Genomic DNA, 18,679 nt, shown 5'->3' with positions numbered 1-18,679 from the left:
AAATACATTAAAAATCACTAAAATTAAACACCAAAATCCTGAAAGATGTGCCTACAAAGTAGAAACAGACATTATAAAAACAGGAGAATCAAAGAAAAAAAGCTGCTGGGTTAAGGTGTTAGGCATTTAGAAGAGTTGGGCAGCTGAGGGAAGAGTTGTTGTAACACACTGCTCTCCCCTCCACAGAGAGAACAAGGGCCCACAGAGCACTCATGACACAACAAATATTAAAGAGGATTACCAGAGCAGAGCAGAGTAGGAACACTGCAGCAATCTCAAAATGTAGTCTTTTAAAATTTTAAATAAATGCCTTGATTTTGTCTCCTTGCTACTTATCAAGTGTCATTATCCTACCTTAGCAGCCTTGGCAGCCTTCACTTTGAGCAGCATTTCCACAAAAGCCACTCGCACCTTCTCAGAATTGTCATGAAGACTGTGTTTGGTTGCAGGCAGGAGCTGTTCCAGGAGTGGGTGACTTAATCTGTTGTCCAAAATTATTGGTAGGCACTAAAATAAATAAAAAAACAAATCCAGAAAGTAGAGCTGAAAAATCTATAGTTAAAAATTGTTGAAGAGGACCATGACACTTCTCATGTTAAATAAAGCAGAGGCAGACACTGTACATGATTATTTTTCTTGTAATATTCTTTGGTAAAAACTGCTTTGATTACTTCAAATTTACAGTGAACTGTGTTCAGTGAACTCACTTCAGCCCTACACTAAGACCATGGTATTGCCCTCTACCTGAGGGCACACCAGCTCTCTAAAATACACTGATTTCAAATTAAAAATATATTTCTTTTTTCCAATTCATTTTTATATCAGCACTTTCTGCTTATGCAGGATAGTTCCTCCATGAAGCAGCAGTGGAGAAAGTGAGGATTAACAGGACAATAACTTCAATTTAAGGCTGAACTGACACAGACACAAAATCTTCACGTGAAAATGCAACTTAGGGAGTTAATTTTTCTGTCCAAGCTATCAGTTATTTCTCACATGCCAGAAAAATGTAGATAAACTATTTCTAACACAGTAAGCAATGAATGGGAGGAGACATTACCAGACAAACTATGGAATTATATCCATCCAAACCTCAGACACATAAAGTGGGGTACAAAATCCTAATCGTACATGTCTTGGGATGCATTAAAGCCAGTAATGTAAGAACATCCAGGAACCTGCCTACAAATATTTTTAAGTCTAAGCATAATTTCTAATAGCTAAAAAAAAAATCAATGATTGGGTCCAAACAGTGTGCATACAACTCTGGAATTGAAAAACCTTAGAGAGTCAGAAAGCCAGTTACTATTTTAAAAGACATTCGTGTTTTCCAAACATGTGGCTTTTATGAAACGTGCAAAACCTCCATGTATTAGGAATTCTATTACTTAAGACATTGTGAAGAACAAGTAATTTCCTTGATTTGGGCCTATATTAGAAACCTGTACATCAAGTAAAATACAAAATAACACTCATGATAAAACCCATTTACTTTAAAAACAGAGCATCGAACATCAGCAGATGTTATATCACAGGCCAGATCTCCAGTTATCTTTTTTAAAAGATCAGCAAGAATCGTTGAAGGAATCATCTCCCAGTATTTGGATGTGATCTGAGTAACTCCAAGGATCCCTGTAGAGCGGACAACTGGATGAGGATCTTCTAAGAGATTCTAAAACAAACAGAAGAATAATACTGTGAGCATATGGATTATTGTGACTCTACTGCTGTTTGGTCTGAGCCTATCATAAACAAAATGCATTCCATTACCTTTTAATCATTATGAAAATTGTCATACAATAAAGGAACTGTAATATTAATAGTCTCTCAAGGCATTTTACTATGAAGAAAACAAGGAAATTTAAATCAGAAGCAAAATTAAGATAACTACTGGCCAACATTTTTCATTGGACTTTTGAAATTATTTTTTTTAATAAATCAAGTCTTGCATTTCTGACTTAATTAAGAATATTTGGACTTCTATTTATATGAGTCTACACTACTCACTGTTCCTATGGAACAATATAAAAACTTTGAAATTCATTCAATTATCTGAAGTTGTCTCAGGAATTCCCAAACTTTTTCTTAATGAAAATACTATGCCCATTCTCACCCATCTGGACTGGTAAGGGGATTTTTAGGTTTTCTCCATTATACTTAATTTCAGAGCTACTTAGTAATACAGTACTGAACTTTCATTGAGTGCTTCCATAGTAACTGTGAAGCTCTCCCCCACAATCCTAGATCAAGTAAGAATCAAAATCATTACTCATGCATTTAATCTTTCAAAGGCATCTCTCATTCACAGATTAACGAATAACAAAAAAAATATTTCCTTTTTAGAGTTTAAAGTGGTATTTAGTATCTGCAGAAAACATACTACAGAAATTTAAATGTTAGTTTAGTTTTGTATTTTCTGCACCACAGACCTCTAATTCCCTAGAATTACCCAGAAATTCCATAAATTTTAATTGCATCAACAATTTTTTTTAGTTAGCTTTGATAAAAGTTTCATTTTTAACATTTTAGTTTCATTAAAACTTACAAAAAGTTCTTCAAACTGTTTCTGAATTTCATTGTCCATGTCTTCAGCAGTAAAACTGGGATCACGAATAGGAAAAGCATCAACAAACAAAAATGCTGCATTTGCTCGAACTTCTTTGTTTCTGGCCTGTTACAATGGAGGCAAAGATAATTTTTCCATAAGGACCAACTGTTAATATCCAAAGGTGTAACCTGTCAAATATTGTTCTCCAAACATATTAACAAGTCTTTTTAATTAAGTAGATGGAAGAGATGAATTTATAAATGGATGGAAGAACTTAAAGTCACATATGAGTTTTAATGCTTTATCTTACATTTCTGCCCATTTAGTACAACCTGAATTTTTGTTACAATCAGCTTTTAAAGCATATCAGCTTCAATGACCCTGAAAAATCACAGTCAGAGCCCTTCTGCTTTCTGTAATGCTGAATAAATTAAAAGCAGTTGGGATTTCTCTTCGTGGCCTTAAAGCTCCTCTTCAGACAGAAGACTCTTGAATTGAATCAGATTGGATTAATTAACTTGCTTGTCAAGAGACAGGTGATTTAATTTGAAAAGCTAAAGTCTATTTCTTCAAGAAAATAGTATTTGGTAACTAAGCACCAGAAAGTTTGGAGAGTAACTTATCCAGCAAAAACATATTCAGTTCTGCATCTCTGCACCTAAGTATTAGAACCATGTTCTCAGCTCCAGGCAGCTCATCAAAAATCTATGGGAAGCCTCACAACATTTTACCATATTTAACAATTTTCAGTGTACTCCACCATATATTTTACTGGTTGTAGAGTCACAATTGCAAAAAGAAAAAGGTGCATATTTAGACACCCATTCAGTGACAGATAATTGATCCTCTGGACTCTTAAAGGAATAAGAGAGCAGGCAATGAAACCATGAAGAAATTCAGGGCATCTCAAGGAGAGAGCTGAAATCTAACCATCAAACTGCATTTTATTTATCAAAGATAGCAGTGCAGTGATTAAGAGCCTCTGCTGACTTCTCTTGAAAAGGAGAAGGAAGAATTTTTTCTAGATTTTGTTTTTTATTTAAAGAAAATCTCTCAATATAACATGCAAACTAGACCTAATTTTAACAGCAAGACAAGACAGTTCAAGGTAATTTTTGCCTATTCTAATAATCTAATTTTCTTCTTCCCTTATCATAAAGCACAGATCAAAGGCAGGGAAAAGAAACATGGCAATAACCATGTAATAGTTAGACTTAAATAAACTAGTGACAAATAAAACCAGAAAAACACAAAAGAAATTAGTAACAATTACTTCATTTACAATCTGTTTTGGGTTTCTCTTCTTGACCAATCCTGATATGGTAGACTAGAACCATAACATTCTAAATTCTTCAAGTCAAGAAAACTACTAGGAATTCTAAATTGAATACTACAAAAGCAAATAAAGCACACACATACATTCTTTAGTTAGAGACCTGTGTTTTCCTTTATTTATTATGGATAATGCAAACAGTTTAAAGGTGAAAAGATTGCAATTCTTAATTCTAGCCTATAAAGTTGTAGAAAATCCTTAACTCTGAGCTTGTCTATATTTAGGAATTAACATATAACAAGATAATATGTGAATTCAGGGTGAAACAGGCTCTTCTGCACTAACATTGCATGTGAAAATTAATTCAAATGTGTTTTTGTGCAATAACCTAGACCTTGTCTACCACAGCCATTCCAGAAAGTTAATTTCCATAAACTTTTTAAGTGCATTACACTGAATTCCATTAAGCTCACTTTTAATTCTGAACTGAGTACCCACAGTTCAAATTCCTGCCTTTAATTAACTGGAATTTATCCCAAATGTATTTGCATATTCAGGCTCATACAATGTCTTCACAGACGTAGCACCAAAGACTTTAAATTCATGGCCTGTTTTAATCCACACTGACTTTTCCATGCCAGAGCCTGCAGTTATTTAAATGACTAATATTTCTTTACCATTATGTCTGTACTATTCTGAGGAACTTTCAGAACCTTTTGAAAAATATTTTAATTTTTTTCTTCAATTAATTTTGATAGCTTTCTTTTAAATTTTATCTGGTCTTACAGGTTCTGAAATTCACTTCCCATTATTTAAAATACTGCTTTCCCAAGACATGTTACTTTAAATGCATGGGATGTTAACAAAAATTTTAAAAGACAACCAAACACTTTAAAGGAATCACTTCCTTCAACAGCTTGAATTCCTGGAGGAGTGGTTCTTGACTTTTTCAGCTTGATAAGAAATAGCTTAATAACTACTTACCTCACACTAAATATCCATATTTTTTATATCCATATATCTTCTCATACTAACAACCAATCATTGCACATCTCTTTTATGTTTGCATGACACTTGCTTTTCATAAGAAGAACATGAAAAAAGATGAAATTACATATGGGTTTATATTATAAAAACTTAAAGTTGCATAAAGGCTTATAAAAGATGTCTTGGAAAAAGCCCCAACAAAAGCTTGTTAAGTCTAAGTACTTGTAAAACAAGCAAGTGAAGAAAAAACAGAGAACTGTGTCACAAATGTGCATTCTCTGTTCAAAGATGAACAATTCTGGAATTCATTGTATTCCTACAACTGAAGTAGTTTTTCTTTCTGCAAGAAGGAGTAAACAGGCTTTGTGTATCCTTTGTTCCATAACCATTGTTCTAAAAGAGAATTTGTTCTTCTCTATATTAAATTAGGGATTTGGCTAAAATAAGAGCATCAAACTGGTTATCTAAAATTAAATTGACATTTCAAGCTTTGGAGTAGAATTCATAACAGTAAGAACAGTTATAAGCTTCCCTTCTTAGTTCTGTGTCTTAAACTAAACTACTGGTGATTGTGAGTCACAGCAACAGTTCAAAATGTCAAATACTTCATGTAGTACTGTAAGATTGGTTCTAGCAATGGAACCATTAGTGTTGTGAAAATTATGAATAGCAGCTGTTAAAAATTTCAACCACTTCTGGAATGAGGAATTCTCCTGTTGTCTTGCTGCAAATCAATCATTAACCTTTTTTTCCCCTCAAAACACACCATCTGCTACATTTCGCAAAATAAATGTATGCAGATTTCATAAAGTTTAACAGAATCTTTCTCCAAAAAGTAGTCTGGTCTCATTCGAGTCCTGGGCTTTGGAAAGTGACTACAACCCTCTACTGATAGGCAGCAACTCCCTTAAGAATGGAACACTGTATTTTGTTAACTAACCAAAAATCAGTTAAAGCCCCTATTCTTTTTAGGGACAGAAATGTAGAAATTATAGGAAGCCATGCTTTGAAGCTATCATTCTCTGTCACTAGGACAGAAATGTTTCATCCAGAAGGTTCCTTGTTTACATTAATTCTAAAAGGATGGGATCCAACCTTTAATGTCAGACCAAACAAGATACTGGGCTAGCAATGGCTCTGTTCGTATTTCCACCTCTACCACAGGGGTCTGTTGAAACCAAATAGTTCTCAACTCCTTCCTGTAGCTCATAAAATCCACTGTAAACAACTTTTGAAGTTAATAGTAAATACCTTCAATTTTGAGAATTTCAAATACCTTTCTCATGTCTAGAGAAGATGCTTATGACAAACCAGTAAAAGAAATTGTAAATGTTTACCAGAAATTAACTTGGCTGTATGTGTACGCTCTCACAAACAGATTTCATCACTTCAGACAAAATAAAAACTGTCACCAAAGAAGGAAGCTGGGCTCCTCTTAATCATAGAGTGTAACTGAGTAGACAAACTGCAGTGGGTCCCCTTTAGTCCACACATGCAATCCACAGAAGGACATACACACACCATAAAAGAACTACAAGTAAGAAATTTCATTCTGAGTGCCCATCCATACCATTAATGTCTGTCCATACAATCCAACTAGAATAAAAGCTTTCCTAAATTAATACTCTAAAAAATTCATTGAGCTATAGTCTAAGGCTGGTAATTGATTAATCAACAGGTGAGACTAAACAATCCTCTGAACACTTCTGGCTTTGATCAATTAAACACTGATAATTCCCTAAAGATCTTGAAAAAGATAATAAAAGATTACACAGAATTTTCAGATTGAGAAGGTAAGAATACCAACTGCACTCCTGGTACCTGTAAACAAAAGTGAATTTTACAAGTAATTATATTAACAAGTTAGAATATTATTGTGCATGCTATGCCTAATAACTTGCAAAGTTATTCAGCTACATCTGTGATGTTAAACATTCATTTTGGTTTTTGTGGCCGTTTCATTTTAAAAGCAAATAATAAAAACAGAAGATGTGGAAGGCACCCAAAATTTAATAGCTGGAGAAAGACAGCTGTATTTTCTGAAAAGGATAATTACCTTCAGTGCTCTCCAGAGGATGGGCTGATACAATCTATAGAGCATTTCTTCAACTCCTTGACGAACTTTACTTTGTTTATGAAAATAACTCAGCATCTAAGAAAAAGCAAATAAAACAGACCCCAAAGCCATTTTAACATTCTGCATTCAGGAAGGGGTGAGGGGTCACATTTCATAATTACATAAGACAGAGTTTTCTTACTATGGAAATGATAAAACTAAACACTTTAATTATCTCTATATCCTATTAGGAAATCTCAAAAATAGTAAAAATTAAAACAATCTAATAAATATATTCTATAACTTTATAATGGAGTCAGTAAGTTTATATAAAGATCTACAACTAAGCAAAAAACATAGAAAATGTCACAGCAACACCTCACTTTTGTTACTGTAAAAAATATTTTTAAAGTAACTGGCAGAAATACTTTGAAATCATGAAATTATAAACTACAGATAAATAAGTCTTTTTTCTGCAAAGAACAAAGGAACTTATCTTAAGTGCTGTTATCCAAATACACATATACAAACCTAATGCATTTTTATGCATTGATGAAAAGCAAGTATCAGCACTCCTTGGGACTCAAAACTGCACTTAATTAGCTAAAAAATCCTGTTACTTTTGTATCTGAATTATGCAGAAAAGAAAGAAAAAATGGAAGACCAGAGCAGAACATGAGAAAGGACATAATGGAATTTGATATGAAGAATTCCTCCACTTGAAATACCGAGCAGTTTGAGCTCTGTTCTAAGGTTGGCAATTAATCAGAAAGTGAAACAAGATCATCCTCTGAGCATTTCTGGCCTAGATCAATATGGCACTGATAATTCCCTGAAGATCTTGGAAAACAGAATACAAGATTACACAAATTTGAAAAGAAGCTGACCCTCTGGTGGTCAGTTCAAATTTATTCCAAGACCTACTCCACTTGCAGCCCAAAGACATATTTATTCACTGTCCTTTCAAGATCATAAGCCTTGGAGTCTGAAAACATTAAATGCCCTGTCAAAAGTCTGTTCCATCAATCAGAAAACACAGGACAAGGAAATCCTATAGCTAGGAGAAAACAGAACAAACCCCCTAAAAAACCAACCCCAAAAAATCCAAAACAAGACAAACAAAAAACCCACTACTTTATTGTACACTGGTGTGTTGAGCTGTACATTGCACACAGTATACACTCTAGAGGCTGGGTATTTGGAAGAAAGCATGGGAGGGGAAGGGGCATTGATCAAATACAAATGTTTTACAAAAGCCTTGTGCATTTCTCATTCTGCTTCAAATGTTCTGCTCAGACAGACAACTAGAATCAAAGCTTGTACCTATAAACATACAGAAATCCCTTACATATAATAAAAAGAAAAAAGCCATAAAAAGAAAAAGTTTCATTTCAGACCCTACTAAGTTTGCCTCAGCTACATTATGACTTTTTGTCCCTGTGACGATCTATAGAAAAGTCAATCCTATAGATAAAGAAAGCTTAGACAATAGGCAGCAAAAACTAATTCTGGCACTCTGGAAAATCCTCTTCTATTTCTACTTTTGAGCAGCAAAGACAAATCTGGTGCAAAACTATAAGCAGATTCTTCCTAAAACTCGTTCTAACATTGTTTCTCAGAATACGCTATTTTTTAAGTTTTTGTGGTGGGGTGGCCCTAGTCACCAGCTAAGCACCCAAAACCATTCACACCTTCCATGCTCAGTAGGGAAGAAAGAATTGGAAGAGAAAAGCAAGTTCATGGGTCAAGATAAGGACAGTTTAATAAATGAAGTAAAAGAGGACCAAAAAATACTCAAAGGAGTGATGCAACCACTCATCACCTGTCAAAAGCAGGCCAGGCCAATACTCAACCAGCCCCCTAGCAATGGCTGCCTTCCCAAAACCCACTTTCCCAGTTTGCTGAGTGAATGATGATTGTTTGGCATGCAGTATCCTTCAGGTCAGTTTGGGTCAGCTGTCACAGCTGTGACCTCCCAACTTCTTGCTCATGCCCAGCCCACTCACAAGGGAAAACAGGGAGGAGGAAAGCCTTGAGACCACACAGGCTCTGCTCAGCAGCAGCCAGAACATTGCTGTGCCACCAGCAAACCCCAAACACAGCCCCATACAGACTGCTATGAAGGAAAGTATTTCCATTCCAACCACATCTGCTATGGTATTTTAGTATGAAATGGAAATTTTCTACTTTATAGCAACTGATCTCATTTTGATGCTACTAGTTCATGTCATGCTTTCCTGGAATTTACCTCTCTAACTTTAGAATGAACAGAAGAACTTCTGGGAAGATGAATTCCATGATGCATGAAATCCTGAATGCAGTTATACTCAAGTACCTGCAGTAAAAACACAAATATGCTCCCATTAATGCAATAAAACAATAGTAAGTACTGTAGCTACTGTAGCTGTTCTGCAACTATATTTTTCCCTAAAACAAGCAACCGAAAATAGTATCTACTATTATTTCTTACTTGGCTTCTGCTTGGCCCAAATTTTTCCATGCTAGGGGCCTCAGTCTGCCTCAACTGATTTTGTCAGAAGCTACTAGCAAGGTAAATAGAATATTTGCGTATCTGAAATTTTGCTCTATCATTGTTGTGATCTGTAATTATGCCTTTAATAATTTCCATGGAAATCCCCAAAAGCTAGATAAATACTTGATAAATACCAATTATACAGACTTGCACATACTGAATAAAAGCTTCAGTAATTCAGCTAATGGGTATGTTTATGAAAAACATTGTATATACGTATATTTGTGTGAACCAAAACTTCAGTAGCAGAATTAAAGGTGTTTAACTGCAGCCAAACTGATCTCAGTGGGAAAAGATTCAAAGCATGACAATGCTGAAGAGGCCCTTTCCTTAGGGAAATAACTTTTTAAGGATTGTTAAAGGAACCTCTCTGAGGTAGAAAGTCATGAGTCTTTCCGACCTTGAAATTCAAAACTATGCAAATGAAATTTCAAGCATAGTGTTACCTCTGTGAATTCTCCTGACACCTTCTTCCAGGCCCTGAAGTAAATTTCTGAAATGTATTCCATCAAGGATCTGTATTAACATATAGGAAACACTGTCAAGAAAGCATGTATCTAACTGTATCTATGTACAACTCATAAAGGTGAAATACGAAGTTTTGTGTAAGAACCAATACTGTTCTTAATTCTGTGCACCAAACTGCTTTTTAGAATAAGAAATCCTGTTTTTCAAGTCTACACCCAAACTAGCAAGTTAACTCTTAATTAATGAACCCAAGCACTATTACATGATATTTGAAATATCTCTTATGTCAAAGACATAAGAGAGTCAAAACATTCAGAGAGACACTTCACCATTTATGTCTTGAAGAATGCCTTAAATTCTTTATAGTGACTTACAGGAATACATTATTCTACCTGAAAGCACTAGAAAGCCTCTGATTTTAACACACAGAATTACTTCTGCAATATTTAACTGAATAACCAAAGAAAAAAATATCTCCGTATTTTTCATCCATGAGCCAACTTTTCAGGCTATGATTTATCCTGCAAGTCACTTCTTATTAGAATGCCTTTTATAGAAACTGAGCAAATTAAATTAAGAGATTGCTCGTAGGAAAAAATAGAAACACCCAACAAAGGAGAAATGGACCTGCAACCCTCACACAAACACAGCAAATAATGCAGTCTAATTTCTATCAAAGTCATTTGTTTTAGCTAATGGCAAATAAACATTCACTACTCCTGCAACTGTACACCAGGCACATCAGAGCTACTATTAAAGGAAGTTGCTGAAACTATATAGCAGAAGATTATAATTCAGAAGATTTGTGGCTTTCTGGACATTGATATATTTTTTCAGCACAATAGGTATTTTTAGAGTGAGACAAGATTTTAGACAAGCTCTTCCTAATTAAGTACTCTAACTGGGATCCATACCTTGGAAAGAACTGTAATTGGTTTTTAACAGTTCCATGTATCATTTTAATGAAGTTTACATTCCAGCTGAATAAAAAACTCAGGAGTCTTCTTCCCTGTGGGGAGAGGAAAAAACAATGGGAACTCAAAGTTCAGAAAAATACCCAATCGAAGAGCTACCTCAAAAATCAGTAAATACAAAGGAAATTACATCTTTAATTTTAAAATGCAGAGGTAAAATGGAAAAAACTATTTAAGATTCTTAATTATTAAACAGAATTTAAGCACTTCGGCTATTCATACTGTAGAAAAAACACAGAACAAATGAACACGTGGATCACGTATCTGCCTCCACTCTTTCAACATCCTTTCTGTTTTGGTGTGCCTTCAAGCAGCATTCCAGAAAGATAACAGACTGTGCAATCAGCACCCTCATCAAGGCTGGATCACTGAGCTCTGCCAAGTGCAGTATGATCCCAGCACCACATTGGAATGACAGTGAAGGCATAAACAAAACACCACAACAACTCTACCAGAATTGGACACAGAAGCACTTTTAACAAAGCCACAGAGAACAGCTGGGCCACTGAGGAAATTAATGTTCTGATCAGCAAGGACAATTCCTTTCCTTTTGCCACATGAAAGGTAATATTTCAAACCTCCTGGAGCTGGAGTTTTCATTCATGAAAACAGAAACTATTTTTGCCAAATCAGTTTTCTTAATTTTAACAAGTCAAGAACAGTGATGACAAATGTCATGACCAATAGAATTTCGCAATAAAAGGCATTGGAAGGCTGTGGATGAAGGAAATAAGCCAATGCTCTTCCAGAATCAGCAAGATCTGCCCAAGGGATTGGAGCTTTATACAGTATCCGTACAGGCAGCCTCACTCTGACTTAGCTTACAGACAAAGGCAAGACTTCAAAATGTTGGACCACACATTAAGGGTGAGTCAGCCAACTGTAAGGGTCCTTTCTATCTGCCAGCTTTCTAGCCAAAAATAAATCAGGAATATTAATAAAGGAAGTACAGTAGTAACGAGCACATTGGCAGAAATGCAAAAGGGTCACTGAACAAAGAGCAGAGGTTAAGAGGCACTTCCATTGAGAGCCTAGACCAAGAGTTATGGTCACACCTAAGACCAAACAGAGAAATAGAAAGCCAATCACACTTGGAGATGGAATCTCAGAGTAGGGGAGGGAGATAGAAGCACATAGTCAAAAACTGCCCTGTAGGGCAACTGATAGCTGAAATACCTTTAGCTGAAGAAGTAACTCAGAAGCTCATCAAAATCAAGACCTGAAGGCTAAATACAATGTCAAGATTCTTGTCTACAGGTCTGATGGAATGCTTCCAGTTGTCAGTGAGAGTTGTCTCTATCTCCAACTTTGGTGGCCTAATATAAACATAGAGGAGTCCCACTTGGCATGTCACACATCAACATCCCTGACAAAACAAAAGGTCAAGGGAGTTTTGACCTACAGTTCTTTCCTCAACAAAGCATGGATGAGGACAAACTCGAACTCATCTTCTACAACCCCAGCAGCAAGACAGATAATAAAAAGACATAAAAAACAGTTTTCAACCAATTCTTTTCAACCTTAAGTTTCAAAAGATTGAGCCTGCTCCTTAAAATAATGATAAGTGCCTCTAACTAAATCTGCTGCTTGTGATTAATGGATCTGAAATAATTACTAGTATCAACATTCTCATTATTGTGAGAGGTAGCCTGCTAATAGGTGAATAACACCGTGAACTTGTCATCTTTGGGATTAATGAAGTATCAGAGTGTAGGCACGTGACTTTTTTCTACACACACATAGGTTAGCAAGGAAAGAGTACAGCAGACCCACCTCTAAAACACAATAACATGTTCTGCAGGCTTGGCAGCTGTTTGACTGGAAATCCCATCTGAACAAGAATGCTTGCATAAATCAGAGATATAAATTCAGAGGATCACCCCACTAATGCAGCCTGATAATAATCCTCTGAGACATATTACTCTGTGTTGAATAGCACAGCCTGGGAAGGCAGAAACACTGAACTCTCTGATCCTGCAATGATATATAAATGTTCAGTTCTCTATTGGTTTAATCTGATTTAGAACTGATCACTGCATTCCTGCCTTTCCCTTCCTTCAGTCTTGCATAGGATGAACCTTTCCAGACAGTTAATCTGTCTGAAAAATAATCTTACTAGGAGAAAACAGCTACCTCCTTCAATCAACCCATGACATTGCTGCTTGAACATTACATTGTGGAAAGGAAAAGAGGAATGCCAGCCCATGGCAACACAGGATCATTGCAACCTGGAGTTATAGCAGCTTAAGCTGCTGTGCTCTGGGACATGTACTCTAAAAAAACCTAAGATTACTTTACTTAGGAACTGTAGGAAAGTCTGCAGGCATTAAAGGGAGTATTAGGCCTGATATACAGAAGCTCAGTTTCATCTCAAAGCAATTCATATATCATGTTGATATTTAGTATTACTTTGAGAATTTTAGAAGAATTACAGGATGCAAAAAAAAAGGTCCAGCAGAGATACTGGGGGAGTGTTGGTTGCTTTCTTGCTGCTACAAGAAATCTATCATTAGTAAATGAGCCAGGAAGAAAAATTAGAGAACACACATGAGGTGTGTTATCGCTGCAAAACTCCCACAGCATGCAAATCCCAAACAAAAGGACTCGCAAGTGAAGTACAATGGCTTCATAGCAACAGGAAAATGCTTTGAACACTTTGAATCTCCTGTCTGCAGAGCTAGGAAAATCCAAGCTGGTTGCAATTCTGGATAAGTACTGGAAGCTCATATAGTGAAGGTGGATTTCTGCTCACAAACAAGACGTGAATTTGGATGTTTAAATCCCTGAAATGTTAATTGTCTAAAGAGTGATTCATGTGATCAGCTGTTTAGTTACTATTTTATGGAGCTGAATTGGCCTGTTGACTCTGCTGACTAGGGTTGATATGGCACACCCTAAACACAGAGCAATTTTACATGCCCGCCCAGATGGTTTTCCAGAAGGCAGAGATCTATTAAAGCCCTTTACATGCCAGCCCCACATGGATGTCAACTTAGGTCATTTAATGTAGCACAGGTCATTCACTTAAGCAATCAAATCCTCCCCAAGACCTTCACTGATTATGCTCCTGCACAGATGTCTAAATTTATTTCATACACTTAATTTAACTGAACCCTGTCCTAGGATCTTTCCAGAATGGATTACGGTTCTCCTTTTATTTTGAAGTGTTATCCTCCAGGATGTAAAGTGACTTGTGTATTGGGCTGGTGTGACAAGACTTTGGTAGTGGAGGCCTGCAGAGGTGGTTTCTGTGAGAAGCTGCCAGAAGCTTTCCCCATGTCAACAGAGCCAATGCCAGAGCTCCAAGGCACACCCACCATTGGCCAAGGCTGAGCCCTTAGGATACAGCTGGGAGCTGCTGCTTTCACTCAATCCTTCCAGCCAGAAAGCCAAGAATCCAGAATTAAGGACTTAAACCACTAATGATCAGATGACAGAGCAGAGAGTGCAGTAAGGTGCTCTCTATATCTACCTAGAAAGAGACAGGCCTATGAAAATGCAAACATGACAAAAACGTCAAGAACCAGAAACCCCTGGGAGAGTGAAAAGAAAGATCTTGGGCAAAGAAGCAAATGTGCAAAGAGTGGCCAAATCTGTACATTCTTGTGGAGCAAAGTGGATGAGTTTTAATATGCCAGGAAAAATATTCATTACCAAGTCTTACTGCCACTGCTTTTTTCCCCTCTTATTAAGAAAAAAACAAAAACCCACAACAAAACCACAACTTTTATACTGAAGGCTGTTTCAATCAAAGATTCAAGGTACAAATTTCCTTTAGAAAAGCTGTGTAGTAATTAACACGTTATACTGAAAGTCTCACACGATGTGGAAGAAAAAAAGAACTATAAGAATTTGCTTCTGAAGCATAGACAGCAGTTGTACTTTACATATATAATTACAATTATTTACTGTGCCTATATGAAGATAAAATATTAAAATAATACAGTGGATTCAAATACAACAGAAGAAAAAAAAATATAGAATCAAATAGCGAATGCATTTTAAGTACTATGACAAAGAACACACAAGTACACACCTTTTCCAGATGACAAAAACATGTCTTAAAATTAAAAATCAAAGACACAAAATTAATTGTGTCAATTAAAGTCTTACCTGTCTTTCCTCTTTCCACTAATGTTTTCTTTTTCCATTCCCATCTCTCATATTGCCTTAGTACATCATGATTTTAGTCAAAACTAAGACAGCTTAAAATACACTATGTAAATAACAAAGACCCCATCAACTTTGTGGCAAGTATCCAAACCCTGCTCTATCAAACATTTCACCTAACTCCTTTGTTATCTCCATTTTTAAAATGCCATATCCTTATACTGCAGCAATCTCCATGCTCATTTTATGACAGAAGTTCATATATTCCACAGGAAAAGGAATATATCTATTGTACACATGAAGGGAGGACTTAGAACTTCACAGACAAAGTCAGGTGGTCTGGTCATCTAACCAGAAAAAACGCTTGGACACCACTATTCTGGTGCACAGGCACAATCTAAAAACAACTAAACAGCAACAGAGAAATGTATGTAGTTAAATAAAGTAATTCTCATTTTTCTGTAAAGTTGGGTTCTTCTCATGCTACTTTTAAAACAGAATATGGCAACACAATTTCCTACATGGAGCCATTTAGAACGAAAATGATTTTGCTACAGTTACCGTCTTCAATAAAAGAAAAACTGCTATAAAAGAGAAGAAAATAATTACACTAGGGAATGATTTTAAATATCGAGGGAAATGCACTGGCAGCAAAGCACTTGATTCTTATTGCCTCAGGATAAGAGAACTGGACTGAAGATTTAGACATAAACTTTCACACTTTAGTCTGGAATAGAAACAAGTTTTCCAAATGAAACAGAGTATCAACCATTTATAGCTTTGAGTCAGAGCTGATTTGTCTCATGTTGATACCTACTGTACAGTAAAAAAAGACAAACTGCAAGACTATTAAAAGCAACCAAAGCTCACTGGCACAAAACCACAGTAAGATAAAAGTTGGCTTACCTCTTCTTTCTTAATGTGTTTTACACTCATAAAACACTGAAGCAACAAGTCCTTGACTTCATTACTCTCATCTGAATCATAATCAAAACAAAGTAATGTCTGATGTAGATTCCACAGACGAACTATATCTGCACCCTGACAGGAAAGAAGCCCATATTAGAATGTAGTAGTCATGGCTTTAATGCAAAGTGGAATTGAAGGGATTTTAAATAATGAACTTAAAATGCATTGTTGTTACAGATTGTGAAATTATGATCATTCATTTCATCACATTACTGGGAAAAAATATATGTAACTGCAGAAATTTTGACTTCCAACAAATTAAGACATGCTCAAGTAGAGAAAAAAAGTTGGCATTCCATGGAAAATATGTTAAAATCACATCATTCCATTTTTTAAACTTCATACAATAAATGCAGTCAACAGGGAAAAACAGAAGAAATAAGGATACATCCATTGGGTTAGTGAAAAAGATGTGCATCACAATACTCCAAGAAACTCACACATTTTGAAAAATGAATGAAAAATTATTTGTAGAAAGAAAAAGAGCAGAAGATGAAGCTTTCCACAAAAGCTGTCTCTATGCTTAGCTGAACATAGCACTTGAGTTGACAAAAAGAGTTAATTCCAATAAAAACCTTGGTCATTGGACTGTACAAACTGAAAAGATGAAAAGGAATGCAAAAAAACCCCAAACATCCAGTTCTTGTGAAACTTTACAATTTGTTCTAGAGAAGACAATGTTTTATTGGAAGTCTTTAGGTCTTTTCTGAAATACTCAATAAAAACCTGAAAGTCAATATAGTCTTAGCATACCGTAGCAGCTTTATTCAGGCTTTTTCTCAGCAGAATGGCAAACAGAGTCTTCCCCAGCTGCTCCTTCCCTTCCAGTCCCTTCTCCCACCACATTTCACACACATGTTGGACAGCATCCTGTAAGATTTTTTCAGATGCAGGTAATGCAGTAAAAATACCTGCAAGAGTAATGAAATAATTATTTACTGCAATGAACCAAGTCATTCCTGTAAAACAACAGTCTCTTAGCACACTAACTATACCTTACAGTGTCAGCTAGTTCCTGCCACATTTACACACCTTCTTGACTTATGCTCACTGGAGTATTTAGGCAACTCTAAGGTTTGGCTCAAGTTTTTGGATCAGTAACAATGGAATACTGAGTTTCCCTCAAAAGCAATAATAAGTTACAGGATAATCAAAGTTACCTTCCACTGCGTGAACAGCTAGGAGAAAGAAAACTATTTACATTTCAACTTCAAAATTGTGCAGCTGATTTTTAGGTAAATACTCCCTTAAATTTGTCTCATAAATATGAACTCAAACCAGTTCCAACTTTTCTCCTGTGAATTCTGTTTCATAGGCCAGCTGGATTTCAGTCAGATCAAACAGTCTCTGTAAAATGCTGCATTCTGTACAGAGAAGTACTCACTGTTCAATATAAAAACGCATTCTACAAGAGCTTTGTAGTTGACACTTTCATCCACCGCAGGTATGGAAGCAGTAACGACAGCTGCCACTCCTTGGATCACTGCTACAGTTTGTTTCTGAAAGAAAGCAATGCTGAGGAAACACTTCTGCAGTTTGTTTTGGACTCAGAAAATAGTTCAAACATGAAATAAACCTTAGCAACAGAGAGCAAAGCTGAATTGTTATGCTTCCATTTTGAAGAAGGAGCACACTGGCACCTAAAACCTATCAAATAAGAGGCAAAAGAATAGATCTTTACAGTACATCTTCTCAAAAAGTTTGAAAAGGGTTTCCAGCACCAGCTAGTAGATAACTTTGTGACTGTATGTGTGCATTCCTGCACTAAAATCCTCATCTGTGACAAACCCACCCAAACATCCATTTCAGAGCTGAAAAGCCCCCAGGAGGGTCTTGTGTAACTCAGAGATGTGTACATTTGGTGACTGTCACTCCAGATGTGTGATTCTACAGGCCTTTTCTACAAGGCTCCAGGTTTCTCTAATGACTTCCCCACTGCATTTCTTTTCTTCCCCCAAAATGAAATAACTTCTCCCAGTATTCTCAAGGCTACATAGACTAAAGCACAGAAGGCAATATATGAGGGTCTGAGTCAGAAAAGTTCTGTATATTCTAAATTTGTGTCAAGGGACAGTCAAATTTAGATTTCATGATCTTCATTAAATAAAATGACATCACAAATCAGGTAGTGAATTTTTTATACTATATGCCAACTACTTAATCTTAACATCTGCAACATTAACATTTGTTTACTGAAATAAGACAGAAAAAGCCCACTCGACTCTACTGAGAAAACTAAGTGACATCTTTCATAATTAAAATTATCAGCAGATCTAGTCTTTTACAGTATAGACCAATCATATGTTCAGCATAACCCATGCATAAATTAAGTCATTTAAAAAATGGGCAAGAAGGTGATATTTGGAACTGATCTTATTTAATAACCCTTGCATGTTTTCAGATGTTATGGAAATATTCCATTTTATTTCCCAAAAAGACATGAAACATTCATTATATTTTCATTTTACAAAATTCTTACCATTTCTGGAACTATGTCAACTTCCATGTCATCATCACATTTATCACCTCCAGTCCTGTGCCATGTTTCCACAGGGTTCTCCATCAAGCTCTCTGTCAATAGTTGTGTTAGTCTCTGCCATAACACTTCTTTTTGCTTTCTTGGCAACTCTTGAAGTAGCTCATTCAAGTCAAAATGATCTAATGTATTTTCCTATAAATGGTCAGAATATAGCACACAATCCCACATCAGTGAAGTGGTTTATACTCCATCATCATATTTTCTACATTTAATGTGGTTAAG

At 35.8% G+C, this 18,679-nt stretch overlaps 1 protein-coding gene across 1 annotated transcript in view; it reads right to left on the bottom strand.

Annotated features, from left to right (window-relative positions):
• The window catches only part of NCAPG2 (non-SMC condensin II complex subunit G2), a 44,810-nt gene that overhangs the window by 22,147 nt on the left and 3,984 nt on the right, over positions 1 to 18,679 (bottom strand). The window contains exons 3-13 of the mRNA XM_056483710.1: positions 18,398 to 18,589; positions 17,303 to 17,417; positions 16,672 to 16,829; positions 15,856 to 15,990; positions 10,780 to 10,874; positions 9,844 to 9,913; positions 9,113 to 9,199; positions 6,865 to 6,960; positions 2,546 to 2,671; positions 1,493 to 1,672; positions 355 to 507 (exon numbers count right to left, since the gene is read on the bottom strand). Of these exons, the coding sequence (XP_056339685.1) occupies positions 355 to 507; positions 1,493 to 1,672; positions 2,546 to 2,671; positions 6,865 to 6,960; positions 9,113 to 9,199; positions 9,844 to 9,913; positions 10,780 to 10,874; positions 15,856 to 15,990; positions 16,672 to 16,829; positions 17,303 to 17,417; positions 18,398 to 18,589 (1,407 nt within the window). The remainder of the gene's footprint in view (positions 1 to 354; positions 508 to 1,492; positions 1,673 to 2,545; positions 2,672 to 6,864; positions 6,961 to 9,112; positions 9,200 to 9,843; positions 9,914 to 10,779; positions 10,875 to 15,855; positions 15,991 to 16,671; positions 16,830 to 17,302; positions 17,418 to 18,397; positions 18,590 to 18,679) is intronic.

This window comes from Oenanthe melanoleuca, chromosome 2, assembly GCF_029582105.1.
Source record: "Oenanthe melanoleuca isolate GR-GAL-2019-014 chromosome 2, OMel1.0, whole genome shotgun sequence".
Taxonomy (NCBI): domain Eukaryota; kingdom Metazoa; phylum Chordata; class Aves; order Passeriformes; family Muscicapidae; genus Oenanthe; species Oenanthe melanoleuca.
Note: the sequence above shows the minus strand (reverse complement) of the source record. Positions and strands in the feature narration are given on the sequence as shown.